Source organism: Ceratotherium simum, chromosome 16, assembly GCF_057802395.1.
Source record: "Ceratotherium simum simum isolate JZ-2026a chromosome 16, ASM5780239v1, whole genome shotgun sequence".
NCBI lineage: Eukaryota > Metazoa > Chordata > Mammalia > Perissodactyla > Rhinocerotidae > Ceratotherium > Ceratotherium simum.
In genome coordinates this window covers 24,114,491-24,127,069 of record NC_141915.1, presented here as the reverse complement: position 1 = coordinate 24,127,069, position 12,579 = coordinate 24,114,491, and the positions used below count along the sequence as shown (strand labels likewise).

At 38.1% G+C, this 12,579-nt stretch overlaps 1 protein-coding gene across 3 annotated transcripts in view; it reads right to left on the bottom strand.

Moving 5' to 3' along the window:
- Positions 1 to 12,579, bottom strand: part of AP2B1 (adaptor related protein complex 2 subunit beta 1) — a 121,831-nt gene that overhangs the window by 72,002 nt on the left and 37,250 nt on the right. For all 3 annotated transcript variants that reach the window (XM_004434855.3, XM_004434858.2, XM_087440820.1), the window contains exons 10-12: positions 8,708 to 8,823; positions 8,117 to 8,282; positions 6,623 to 6,721 (exon numbers count right to left, since the gene is read on the bottom strand). In XM_004434855.3, coding sequence (XP_004434912.1) covers positions 6,623 to 6,721; positions 8,117 to 8,282; positions 8,708 to 8,823 — 381 coding nt within the window. The remainder of the gene's footprint in view (positions 1 to 6,622; positions 6,722 to 8,116; positions 8,283 to 8,707; positions 8,824 to 12,579) is intronic.

Below are 12,579 nucleotides of genomic sequence, written 5' to 3'. Positions count from 1 at the left end.
CAGCAAGTTAATATAGTATAAAAATAAATCTTACCTCAAGATAATCTTTTTTTTGTGTGTGTGTGTGAGGAAGATTAGCCCTGAGCTAACATCCGTGCTAATCCTCCTCTTTTTTTTTTTAGCTGAGGAAGACCGGCTCTGAGCTAACATCTATTGCCAATCCTCCTCCTTTTTTTTTTTCCCCAAAGCCCCAGTAGATAGTTGTATGTCATAGTTGCACATCCTTCTAGTTGCTGTATGTGGGACGCGACCTCAGCATGGCCGGAGAAGCAGTGCATGGGTGCACGCCTGGGATCCGAACCCAGGCCGCCAGCAGCGGAGCGTGTGCACTTAACCGCTAAGCCACGGGGCTGGCCCCAAGATAATCTTTATCACATTCACAGGTTGCATTACGCATAGAAATGAATATATATATGTACATTATATATCATATCAAAATGTTTATAATATTTAAAATGCCAGGGTTGAAAAAAGGAAACAGTGATAATATCCAATTTAGGTGATTTTGTTTTGTTTTGTTTTGGGAGGGGGAATTTGCTCCTGAGGAAGTGTTTATAAATAGCAGCTTGAAACCTTCTCACATAGATTTTCATTTGGAAACAAAGCTTAAACATTATAAAACATAAACAGGGTGATTTTTTAAAAGAGCAGAATACAAGTTCCTCAAAATATCAGGTCAGGAAAGCAATCCCCAACCAGCTTTTGTTGATATATAAATTTTAATCTATATATTCAGTCCCCAAAGCACATTATTTAAAATTTGTGGACTAATTATACTGTTTATTACACAATTAAAATGAACAGTGTACATCACTTAATTGGGAAAATTCCATTTGTCTTTATAGACTAGTGATATTTTTAAAGGTATTAAAATAAACTTTATAATACAGTTTAATAATATACTGACCAAAATACTTTTTACTTCAAATTATATCTCTCATATATCATGCACATATTTAACCAAATGGCAAAAAAAAAAAAAAAAATCCTGTGGAGATTCACAAAATTATATCCTTTCATGAAAAAAATTTATGAGTCTTCCCACAAATTCAAAACACTGCAATAGGGCAAACTGCTGTAGATAGAATCACTGGATCAAAGAATATACACATTGTAAATCTTAATGGACACTGACTTTAAAAAGTGTCCTATGAAAGGGGCCGGCCCGGTGGCGCAAGCGGTTGGGTGCGCGCGCTCCGCTGCAGCGGCCCGGGGTTCGCTGGTTCGGATCCCGGGCACGCACCAACGCACTGCTTTGGCAAGCCATGCTGTGGCGGCGCCCCATATAAAGTGGAGGAGGATGGGCACGGATGTTAGCCCAGGGCCGTCTTTTGTCCTATGAGAAATAAGTACAAATTTTTCAGGTCTGAAAGTCAAGAGCAGGCAAGGATCTCTATTGTTGGAACTCTGCTGTTCTGAGGGCTGATTCCTTGGGCCTACTATAAGCTGGCCTTCACCACCTCACTATTCACATGGAGGTCACAATATATCAGGCTCAGTCAAGACTTGTGACAAGAAAACCACCACTTTATGATTTTAAGGTGCCATTCCATATTTGGTGATTTAGAAAATCTGGTTTTGGATCTACATACTGCTAGCCCCACAGGCCCTTGTCAGGATCTCAAGAAAAATAATATATTTCTAATAATTTGAAAGCTTCCAAAACAATTCTTACCAGACAAGCTCTGAAACCGTAATTTTTTTTTTTACATTTTCTTTATTGTGAAATTTTTATTGTACATTATTGTTTGTCAGTCACCATATAAATGCATCCCTTCACCCCTTGTTCTCATCCCCCACCCCCCTTGCCCCTGGTAACCACCAAACAGTTCTCTCTGTCCATGTGTTGGTTTATCTTCCACTTATGAGTGAAATCATGTGGTGTTTGTTTTTCTCTTTCTTATTTCGCTTAACATAATACCCTCCAGGTCCATCCATGTTGTTGCAAAATGGGACAATTTTGTCTTTTTTTTTTATGGCTGAGTAGTATTCCACTGTATATGTATACCACATCTTCTTTATCCACCCATCAGTTGAGGGACACTTGGTTTGCTTCCATGTCTTGGCTATAGTGAATAATGTTGCAGTGAACATAGGGGTGCACAAGCCTCTTTGGATTGCTGATTTCAGGTTCATTGGGTAGATACCCAGTAGTGGGATAGCTGGATCATAGGGTATTTCTATTTTTAATTTTTTGAGGAATCTCCTTACTGATTTCCATAGAGGCTGTGCCAGTTTGCATTCCCACCAGCAGTGAATTAGGGTTCCCGTTTCTCTACAGCCTCTCCAGCATTTGTTTTTTGTCTTGGTGATTATGGCCATTCTAACGGGTGTAAGATGATATCTTAGTGGGGTTTTGATTTGCATTTCCCTGATGATTAGTGATGTTGAACATCTTTTCATGTGCCTACTGGCCATCTGTATATCTTCTTTGGAGAAGTGTCTGTTCATTTCCTCTGCCCCTTTTTTGATCGGGTTTTTTTTTTGTTGTTCAGTTGTGTGAGTTCTTTATATATTATGGAGATTAGTCCCTTGTCAGATATATGGTCTGCAAATATTTTTTTGCCAGTTGGTGGGTTGTCTGTTCATTTTGATCCTGGTTTCATTTGCCTTGTAGAAGCTCTTTAATCTGATGAAGTCCCACTTGTTTATTTTTTCTTTTGTTTCCCTTGTCTGAGTAGACATGGAATTCGAAAAGATCCCTTTATGACCAACGTCGAATAGTGTATTGCCTATATTTTCTTCCAGGAGCTTTAAAGTTTCAGGTCTCACCTTCAGGTCTTTGATCCATTTTGAGTTAATTTTTGTGTATGGTAAGAGAAGATGGTCTACTTTCATTCTTTCGCAAGTGGCTCTCCAGTTTTCCCAGCACCATTTATTGAAGAGACTTTCCTTTCTCCATTGTATGTTCTTAGCTCCTCTGTTGAAGATTAGCTGCCCGTAGATGGGAGGTTTTATTTCCGGGCTTTCAATTCTGTTCCATTGATTTCTGTGTCTGTTTTTGTACCAGTACCACGCTGTTTTGGTTACTATTGCTTTCTAGTATGTTTTGAAGTCAGGGATTGTGATGTCCCCAGCTTTTTCTTTTTTCTCAGGATTGCTTTAGCTATTCCGGGTCTTTTGTTGCCTCATATGAATTTTAGTATTTTTTGTTCTATTTCCATGAAGAATGCCCTTGGGATTCTGATTGGGATTGCATTGAATCTAAAACAGTAATTCTTAAACTATAATGTGCATCATCATTTTAATACACCAGGAGAGCCATTAAAAGTGCAGATTCCAGGGCCAGCCCAGTGGCGTAGTGGTTAAGTTCATGCACTAAGCTTTGGTGGCCCGGGATTCACAGGACCTATGATCCCGGGCACGGACCTACGCACCGCTTATCAAGCTATACTGTGGCTTGTAGAGGAGGATGGGCACGGATGTTCCTCTTTTTGCTGAGGAAGATTGGCAACAGATGTTAGCTCAGGGCTAATCTTCCTCACCAAAAAAAAAAGTGCAGATTCCAGGGCCAAATCACAGAGATTCTGATTCATTATGTCAGAACTGGGGCCCAGGAATTAGTATTTTCAGCAAGCAGCACAGGTGATTTTGATGATGGTTGTCTCTAGCTCATAGAAAAACTAAGACGACGACTTATGTTCCATGTACTACAAAGGATAATTACTAAAGTCTGGACACTTCTGTGTATATTCTTTACTAATTCCTCTATAACTATCAAAGGAAAAAAGACAAACATTTAAAATGAAGCCATGGATTCAAGGGTTTATTTTCTTTCCCCCTAACTAAGAATATTTCTGATTACACCACCATTTTATTTCAAATTAGAAGCACAAAGATTTCACACATACTTCACGGAATTCTCCGCACAGGTAAAGAACAGTGTTAACCCTACTGCAGAGATAGGAGAACAGCAGCATGAAAGATAAATTTGCTTAGTCGTGTCCTGAACCAGTGGAGGTGGCAGATACAGAACCCTACCACCCAATTCAAATTAACGCAATTCAGCAGATCACACTGCCCTCAACTTAAATTGGTACTTACAGCCATAAATATTAGGTTCTTATTTCACAAACTTGAGGAAAAAATCCCAAGGAAAACTTCCAGTGGAAAAGATTTATATAAATGTGTTTGTTCTTTTATGCTAACTCCTCAGATCTCATTAATTGGACAGAAAAGGCAAGCCTAGAGAAACAGCTTAATAATTATTTGTAGCCAAATATGAAATAACCATCCACAATGATCTTAAAACTACTAAGTTCAGGGGCCGGCCCCGTGGCCTAATGGTTAAGTTCAGCATGTTCCACTTTGGCGTCCTGGGTTTGGATCCCGGGCGTGGACCCTCACCACTTGTCGGCGGCCATGCTGTGGCGGCGACCCACATACAAAACAGAGGAAGACTGGCACAGATGTTACCTCAGGGCGACTCTCACTCAGCAAAAAACAAACAAACAAAAAAAACCTACTAGGTTCACTTATACATACTGGCTTAGGCACAGTAGTGCAGGGAAAGCAGGGAATGGGTATCCTCAAAGTCATTCTTAACCTTCAGACTAGAGAAGCAACATAGCATAGAGGATAAGGACAAAGGCTCTGGAGCCAGGCTGCCTGGGTTTGAGTCCTAGCTCTGCTCCATACTAACTAGGCCTCTCTAGGTTTCAGTTTCCTCATCTACAAAATAGTATCATTCCTTATTGAGATTGAGTAAATATGTAAAGTGCTTACCAGAATGTCTCGTACATAGTAAGCACTATACAAATGATTGTTGTTATTAAGATTCTATATTAGTCCTTGTACACAAAGCCTCGAATCAGGAATGTCTGATGGTTTATTTATACCCCACCCTGTTCTAGAAAAGGATTAGGAAAGCTTACAAAAACACATCTAAGGCTAGAGAGCATAAATTAGAACTAGAGGCAGAAAAATACATGCCATGATGACCTACACGTTTTCTACAGGAGATCCTTAAATTCAATTCTAAGGTTTCAAACAACTGATATGAAAAAGATCTCTAGTCAGGTAAGCCAGTCAGAGGGGCAGTTAACTACAGACCAATGTATAGGAGAATCCAAAACTGGTTAGCAATTTGTTTGATGGGGTCTCATAAAGAAGAAAACATACAATGGAATAAACAATGACTTTGACAGCAGATCCAAACAGGATAGTTTCTCATGACAACTCTTACTACAGGATGATGATATCACTGTAATTCAGGAAAAGCAATTCTATTAGGGGTCAAATAAAATGCAGTCTAGATACCCAGCTCTCTACTAATCTGGCTTGATTCAGTGGTGAATTTCAACTATCTGTAAGAACAAAGACTCCTTGTATCCTTTAAGAAATCCTCCCCAAACACTTTATCTCAGGCAAATTTAGATAAATACTGGGAGGTAATAAGACTCAGTTTGAACTCTTACAATAATCCAAAATACAGCTCTCCTATGCTGCCTGTTAAATACAGACACATAGGCCTTAATAAACAATGGAGATGGAGACAGGGTTGACAATTCGTGAACAGAATGGAACCTACCGAGGACACTTGCTTGATTAGATTGTATTTAGAGGTGAGCAGAGCGAGAGTAAGGCCAAAATTCTCTTTAGAAGATTGTTTTGACTCCATCTTAGCAATACAAATGGGTGATCGAGGGTCTAGACTCGGAAGTCTAGAATGCTCAAATGAATACAGATAATATTAAATAACCACTACCTTGATGGTTATGGAAATTGCTTTGCTTCAGGCAAAGAAAGATGATTAATACGGAAGTTTTAAAAAACACTTCAAAGAGCTCTTACAAACAAATTTTAAAAGACATAAAATTAATAGTAGGAAAGATGACACTCAAAACTAGGCAAAGGACTATGAAAGGGTTTCAAATTTTGATAAAGAGATGAGAGAGAAAAATGGTAAACTGAATATCTGAATCACATTCCATATGTAGACATACATCTTAACTCTTGACAGCCTGCTAAAGCCAGCCTATTCTCTAATTCAATTAAGAACATTACTAAATCACGATAAACTGATGATTACTATACTAGTTACACTAGAAAAAATAATTATTTTGATCTCTGTGGATCTAAAATGGTGATCTGATCTCTAAGGCCAGTGCCACATTCCTGAAATCAGAACTCATCCTAGGAAGGACCAAAAATATCAAATAATTAAGGAAGCTGTATGAACACTTTAAAGTTATTTAAAGAGAAAGGCAATAGTCTAGAAGATAAAACAATATACGAGATCTCTGTTGAGGCAGCATTTACCATCTTGACACGGTACTTTCATTTGAAAGCTAAAATTAAATCACTCAGAAGGAGGTACCAGGAGACTCAATGTCACTTTCACGTAGGATGTCCTTCCTTCATTAACACTAAAGAATCTAAGTTCAATTTTCATTAATTGTCATAAAAACTGGACTCAGTCAATTCATTTAAAAGCCATACAACCAGCTATAATTCAGTGGAATATGTGTTAAGAGACACTGTTTGTATATTTTAACAGGATCTGAGACTGGATCCCTTCCAATTAAAACCTCCCCAAATGAAGCTTCTTGGGAAGAGTTTCATAATTTCCTACAATTTAAAACAAGAAAAATCAACCCCATGCTTTTTCCAGGTTTCTTACCTGTGTTGCCAAACTCAAGACCTGCTGTACCAGCTCCTGCGTTTCTGATGGTTTCTTGAGAAACAACTTCACTATGGCAGTAAGCAGAGTGAGCTGCACCTAAGCAGACATAATTTAATAGATAAAGTGAAAGGCATTTGTATTATTCCATACTATCATTTCCAAAGTGGTGTTTCCCCAAATATGAATTACTATGGGGTCTTTCTGATTTTGATTAAGAGACAAAGGTTAAAACTCAGCCAATATCAACAATAGCAGTCAAAGGTATTCATCAACCGAAAACTCACTAGCCTCCTATCCCCAAACTGCTTTTTTGGCATCAAAAATTGCTTGTTTGTTTCTGGCCCAGATAATCACCTGTATTTTTTAAAATACATGCTAATATACTGATTAGCCATAAAACTGGTTCCTGACCAAGGTCTTTATTATTATTATTATTATTTTTTTAATTTTATTTATTTATTTTTCCCCCAAAGCACCAGTACTTAGTTGTATGTCATAGTTGCACATCCTTCTAGGTGTTGTATGTGCGACACGGCCTCAGCATGGCCAGAGAAGCGGTGCATCGGTGCGTGCCCGGGATCCAAACCCGGGCCGCCAGCAGCGGAGTGCGCGCATTTAACCGCTAAGCCACGGGGCCGGCCTAGGTCTTTATTATTTACGTCCACTAAAAGCTACAACTTCGGGAGAATTAGGAAATTATCTGTCATACTGGGGCAGGGGCCAAGAGGGTAGAATTATGTCAGATCACAGCCAATTACGAGCGGGCTGCTGAACCACAAACCTACTGGCTTATATGTGTTCCTTGTAAAGGCCTATTAAAATTACTATGGTGGATTATATACATGAACTTCAATTTGCAGTGCATACAAATGCCAGAGAAAAAGGGTTGAATAATTTATCTCAGGTCTCTCAATTTTGGTAGAGGAGAGAGAGGAGATGGGAACAATTCTAACCATCCAGAGAATCTTTTCAAACTACACATGCTGGCCCTCACCCCAGGCCCAGGTAAAAAAAAAACCCTGCCATGATGAGCCACAACTATTACTAATAGGAATGGGTAATCATATTCAGGTGACAGAATATTAAAAAATGGTAACTAATGCTCTAAGCCAGGAGTGTTAAAGTGTGGTTCTGGAGCAGCAGCAGCATCACCCTGAACACCTTGTAAGAAATGAAAATGCTTAGACCCATCTCAGACCTACTGAGCCAGAAACTCTAGGGGTGGGGGCCCAGCAGCCCGCTTGAACAAGCTCTACAGGTGCTTCCAAGGCTCATTAAAGTTTGAGAACCACTGCTCTAAGTTAGGCAGGTTTATTTCACCAGAAATCAGCACAACTGAAAAAGATCATCCCTTTTGGGAGAAAAATGTACATACTACTTATACATACACACACACACAAATTCACACACACACATGAAACTGCCTTACCTTTACTTTCCCTGAAATCTTGCCCAAAATATCTATAACATAGGATATAGATGAGAACTTACCTGGGTGCTTTCATCATGAAAACCCTCCAGGAAGCTCTCTAGTAATTCATCTGCATTGTCAATTCTTTCAGCATATTCTCCCACAATCCAAATCATAGCTGCTCGAGCGTCTGGCTCATCCAGTGAGTCTAAGTTCTCACAGAGAGTAGCAATGATACTTTCATACCTGATATAACAAAAAGGACTACGCTTACTGAGGGCAAAACTGAGAACTGCGTTCAACAACAAAGGCTAAAGGCAAAACCACAGACAAGGTACCCTAAAGCAAACCACCAAACTATAAAGGCTTTTAGTCAAGAGAATGTATAGGTTTTAAGCCAGAAGATTATAAATGTTTTAAATTTCCCTTCAATTATGTTTTAATAGCTAGTCCTGAAACCTTTATAAAAGCTCATCAGCTATTCTTTTCACAAGGAAAAATTAACCTGCGATGTAAGATAATACCACTACCTTATATTTCTAACCATCTTTCTTATATCCTATTATGACCAGTTACATTACAAATAATTCTTACCTAGCCAATTTCAAAGTGCCTTACTTAAACATTTCCCAAATGATTTGAGGAAGCAGGGTAGAAGAATTTGGACATACTTGTTGGGGTATTTGCGGAAGATGTCCCTGATGACAACAATCGCCTCTTGGACCACATAATTTACTTTGGTCTGGATGAGATCAAGTAATGTGCTTACACAGCGCTCTGCAGATTGCTGCGAAGAGGAACATAATAAATGAGAAGTCAGATGATCTGTCCAATAATATAACCTCAACATAAAAAAAATTTGAAACATACAGGTGCATCAACTAAACTAGACTAAAAGATCAGGCACTTAATTTCACCAAGCTACATTAGAGGCTGAGCTATCTGATGGAGACATGCAGAAGTTCCAGATATACCCCAAATTTTACTCATTACAAAATAAACTGACAGATGAGTCAGTTCAAATGAAAAGAACCTTGGAGAGCCAAGAGAATAGAAATTAGAAGAAAGAATAAGTCAAGGTAGAAGGAAAGAATAAAAGAATAAGCTAAGGTGAGAAGTCTTTATCTGGAGTTCACGGATGAGTGGAGACAGCAGATGGCATCTTTAAAGTTCCTGAAATGAAACCGCCAAATTTCATATGTTTATACAAGCATATTTTCCAGGGAGAGGGTCTACAGCTTTCATTATATTTCCAAAGTTATCTGTGGCTCAAAAAACTCTAAGGAAAATTTGCCATCTTTTGTCCTACATAACAAAGTCTAGGCCTTAGATAAATCGTAATTTTTCACAGCCTATAGTTCATCTATAAAATAGAATTTAATCTATTAATCGTTTATTAATGAAGGGAACAGGGGAAAATACAAGTGAGAAAACTAATGTACTGAAACTATAAGTCATGGTTTTTAAAAGCAGAAGGGTCCCAGAAGGGAAAAATCCTAAAAATCAAGGACTGATTTATCATATATTACAATGTACTACAATGGGTCTCTCCATTGTATGCCTCCTGATAAGATGCAACAGCAAGTACACAGTATCATCTAAGAGATATTCTTCCCCAAAACACTGAACACGAATATTACCAATCCTCTAGATTTAATTATCTACAGGGGATGGAGCAACGCAATAAACAACATCACTAAAATATAACCAGCCAAATCCAGACTCTGGGAAATTCTACAAGCCTAATGACCTAGTCCCTTCAATAAATGGCACCAAAATAAGCATGTAAAGACTTAAGAGGGGCCACACCCGAGGCCTAGTGGTTGGGGTTGGTGCACTCCACTTTGGCAGTCAAGGTTTGGTTCCTGGGTGCAGACCTACACCATTTGTTGGCGGCCATGCTGTGGTGGTGACCCACATGCAAAATGGAGGAAGACTGGCACAGATGTTGGCTCAGGGTGAATCTTCCTCAGTGAAGGGGGGGAAAAAAAAAAAAAAAGGTGGGGGGAAGCCCCATGGCATAGTGGTTAAGTCTGGCACACTCCACTTCAGCAGCCCGGGTTTGTGGGTTTGGATCTTGGGCGCAGACCTATACCACTTGTCAAGTCATGCTGCGACAGTGACCAACATACAAAATAGAGGAAGACTGGCACAGATGTTAGCTCAAGGCTAATTCTCCTGAAGCGAAAAAAAAAAAGGAGGAAGATTGGCAACAGATGCTAGCTCAGAGTGAATCTTCCTCACCAAAAAAAAAAAAAAAAAAAAGACTTAAGAGACATATTAACCAAACGCAATGTGTGGATCTTGTTTAGATTTTGGTGGGAACAAGCCAACTGTAAAAAGACATTTAGACACAATTAGGGAAAATTGAACACAGACTGGGTATTCAATTAGATTAAGAATTATTGTTAATTGTTGGGTATGGTAATGGTATTGTGACATTTTTTAAAGGACCTTATCTATTAGATATACACACCAGACTACCCTAGTAAAATCATATCTGAAATTTGTATTAAAATACAATACCATCCCACTCCCTTGAAAGACAGGGAGTGGGAAAAGATAAAACAGGAACAGCAACTTTTGATATTTGTTCAAGATGGATGATGGTAGATGAGAGCTCATTAATCAATTTTACTTCAGCAAATGCCTGAAAATTTCTGTAATAAAATCTTATTATATATATATATACTATACTATATATAGTATATATATTACTATAATAATTTAAACCACTCCAAGCAATTTAACGATAACAAAGTTGCACCTAGATGTTATTTATATGAGATATATAATGATTCTGCTGCACCATGAAATAATTTTGCCATCTTTTAGGTATTTTTTTATATTTTTGGATTCTACTTTACTCATTTTTAGCTAGTAATTCCTGTGCTGTTATTGCAATAGCAAAATAGTTGAAAAAATTTGAATATATAAGTTGTGATAAATTATAAAGTATGTGGGATATAGGCTGCTGTAGGATTATCATAAATTAGATAATACAAATAAAGTGCTTGGCACAGGGCTTGATATAAACCTAAAATTCAGTGAACCCTTAGAATCTGCCCTCGAAGAACACAGAGAAGCTCTTCAAGAGGACTTCCATGTAAGGATCAGCCTAAAAGCAGAAACCTGCTAGTTGACAGCCCTGCCTATGTGCAGTTGAAAAACTTTTAAGTCTGGGACACTACTTTTCGAGCAAATTGTCATTTCAACCATATTGCTTTTGATAAAAAACAAAAAAATACTACCATTAAAGCAGTATGGCAGTTGAGCAAGAGTAAATATCCTCTCATTACACATAGAAAAAAATCCAGCAACAGACAAACACACACACACATATAAAATTCAGTATATGATAAAGACAACATTTCATAACAGAAAGGAAAAGATGATTTGTTATGGTGTTTGAGCCCCACACTCATATCTTTCACCAAAATTATTTCCAATTATTTTAATTATTGCTTAAAAAATCTTTAAATGTAAAAAACAAAACCATTGCCATAAAAGTAGAAAATAAAGGTGAATTTTACATAACTTTGAGGTAAAGCACAATTTTCTAGGAGTGCCACTAAAGATACTATTGAGAAAAAACTGAAAGAACTCGCTACATGAGGAAATGTAAACTTCTGTGCATCAAGAAGTCAAATGAAATCAAAAGGAAAACAAATAGGGATGATAACTGCCAATGAAATGAAGGGTTAATATCTTTAACTATACAGGACTTGAAAAAAAAATCAATGTGGAAAAGATAACCCATTGGAAAAAAGTGCACAGGACATGAACAAGCAATTCCATATGGCTAGCAAGCATAATGAAAAAAATGTTCACCTCAACTAGAGATCAAGGATTTGGCTACAAGGATCCTCCTTATACCGTTATTTAGAAAAAGAGCAGCAACAACTTTTAAGGTCCTACAATAATGGAAAGGCTAAGCATATTATGAAGCAATCACACATTATGTCTATACACCACTAAAAATGATGCAAAATGTTACCAGTAACATGGAAAAATGTCCATGTATAATAAACGAAAAAAAAGCAGACTACAAAACAAACGTAAATAGCATTTGTAGGATGATCTCACTTTTTAAAAAATACACCTGTGCATGGAGGACTTAGAAACAAAGATTTAAAATCATGACCACGTCATCTCTGGGATGGTGGAACGGGGATGGGAGACAGTAGAGTGTTCTATTTTCGTTTTGTCTTTTTTATGATTTTATGTAGTAAACACACATGGCTTTCCTAATAGGAAAAAATATAACTTTTGCTTGTTCTTAAATTAAAGGATGAGGGCCGGCCCCGTGGCTTAGTGGTTAAGTGTATGTGCTCTGCTAGTGGCGGCCCGGGTTCGGATCCCAGGCACGCACCGACGCACCGCTTGTCTGGCCATGCTGAGGCTGCGTCCCACATACAGCAACTAGCAGGATGTGCAACTAAACTATGACATACAACTACCTACTGGGACTTTGGGGGAAAAAAAAAAGGAGGAGGATTGGCAATAGATGTTAGCTAAGAGCTAGTTTTCCTCAGCAAAAAGA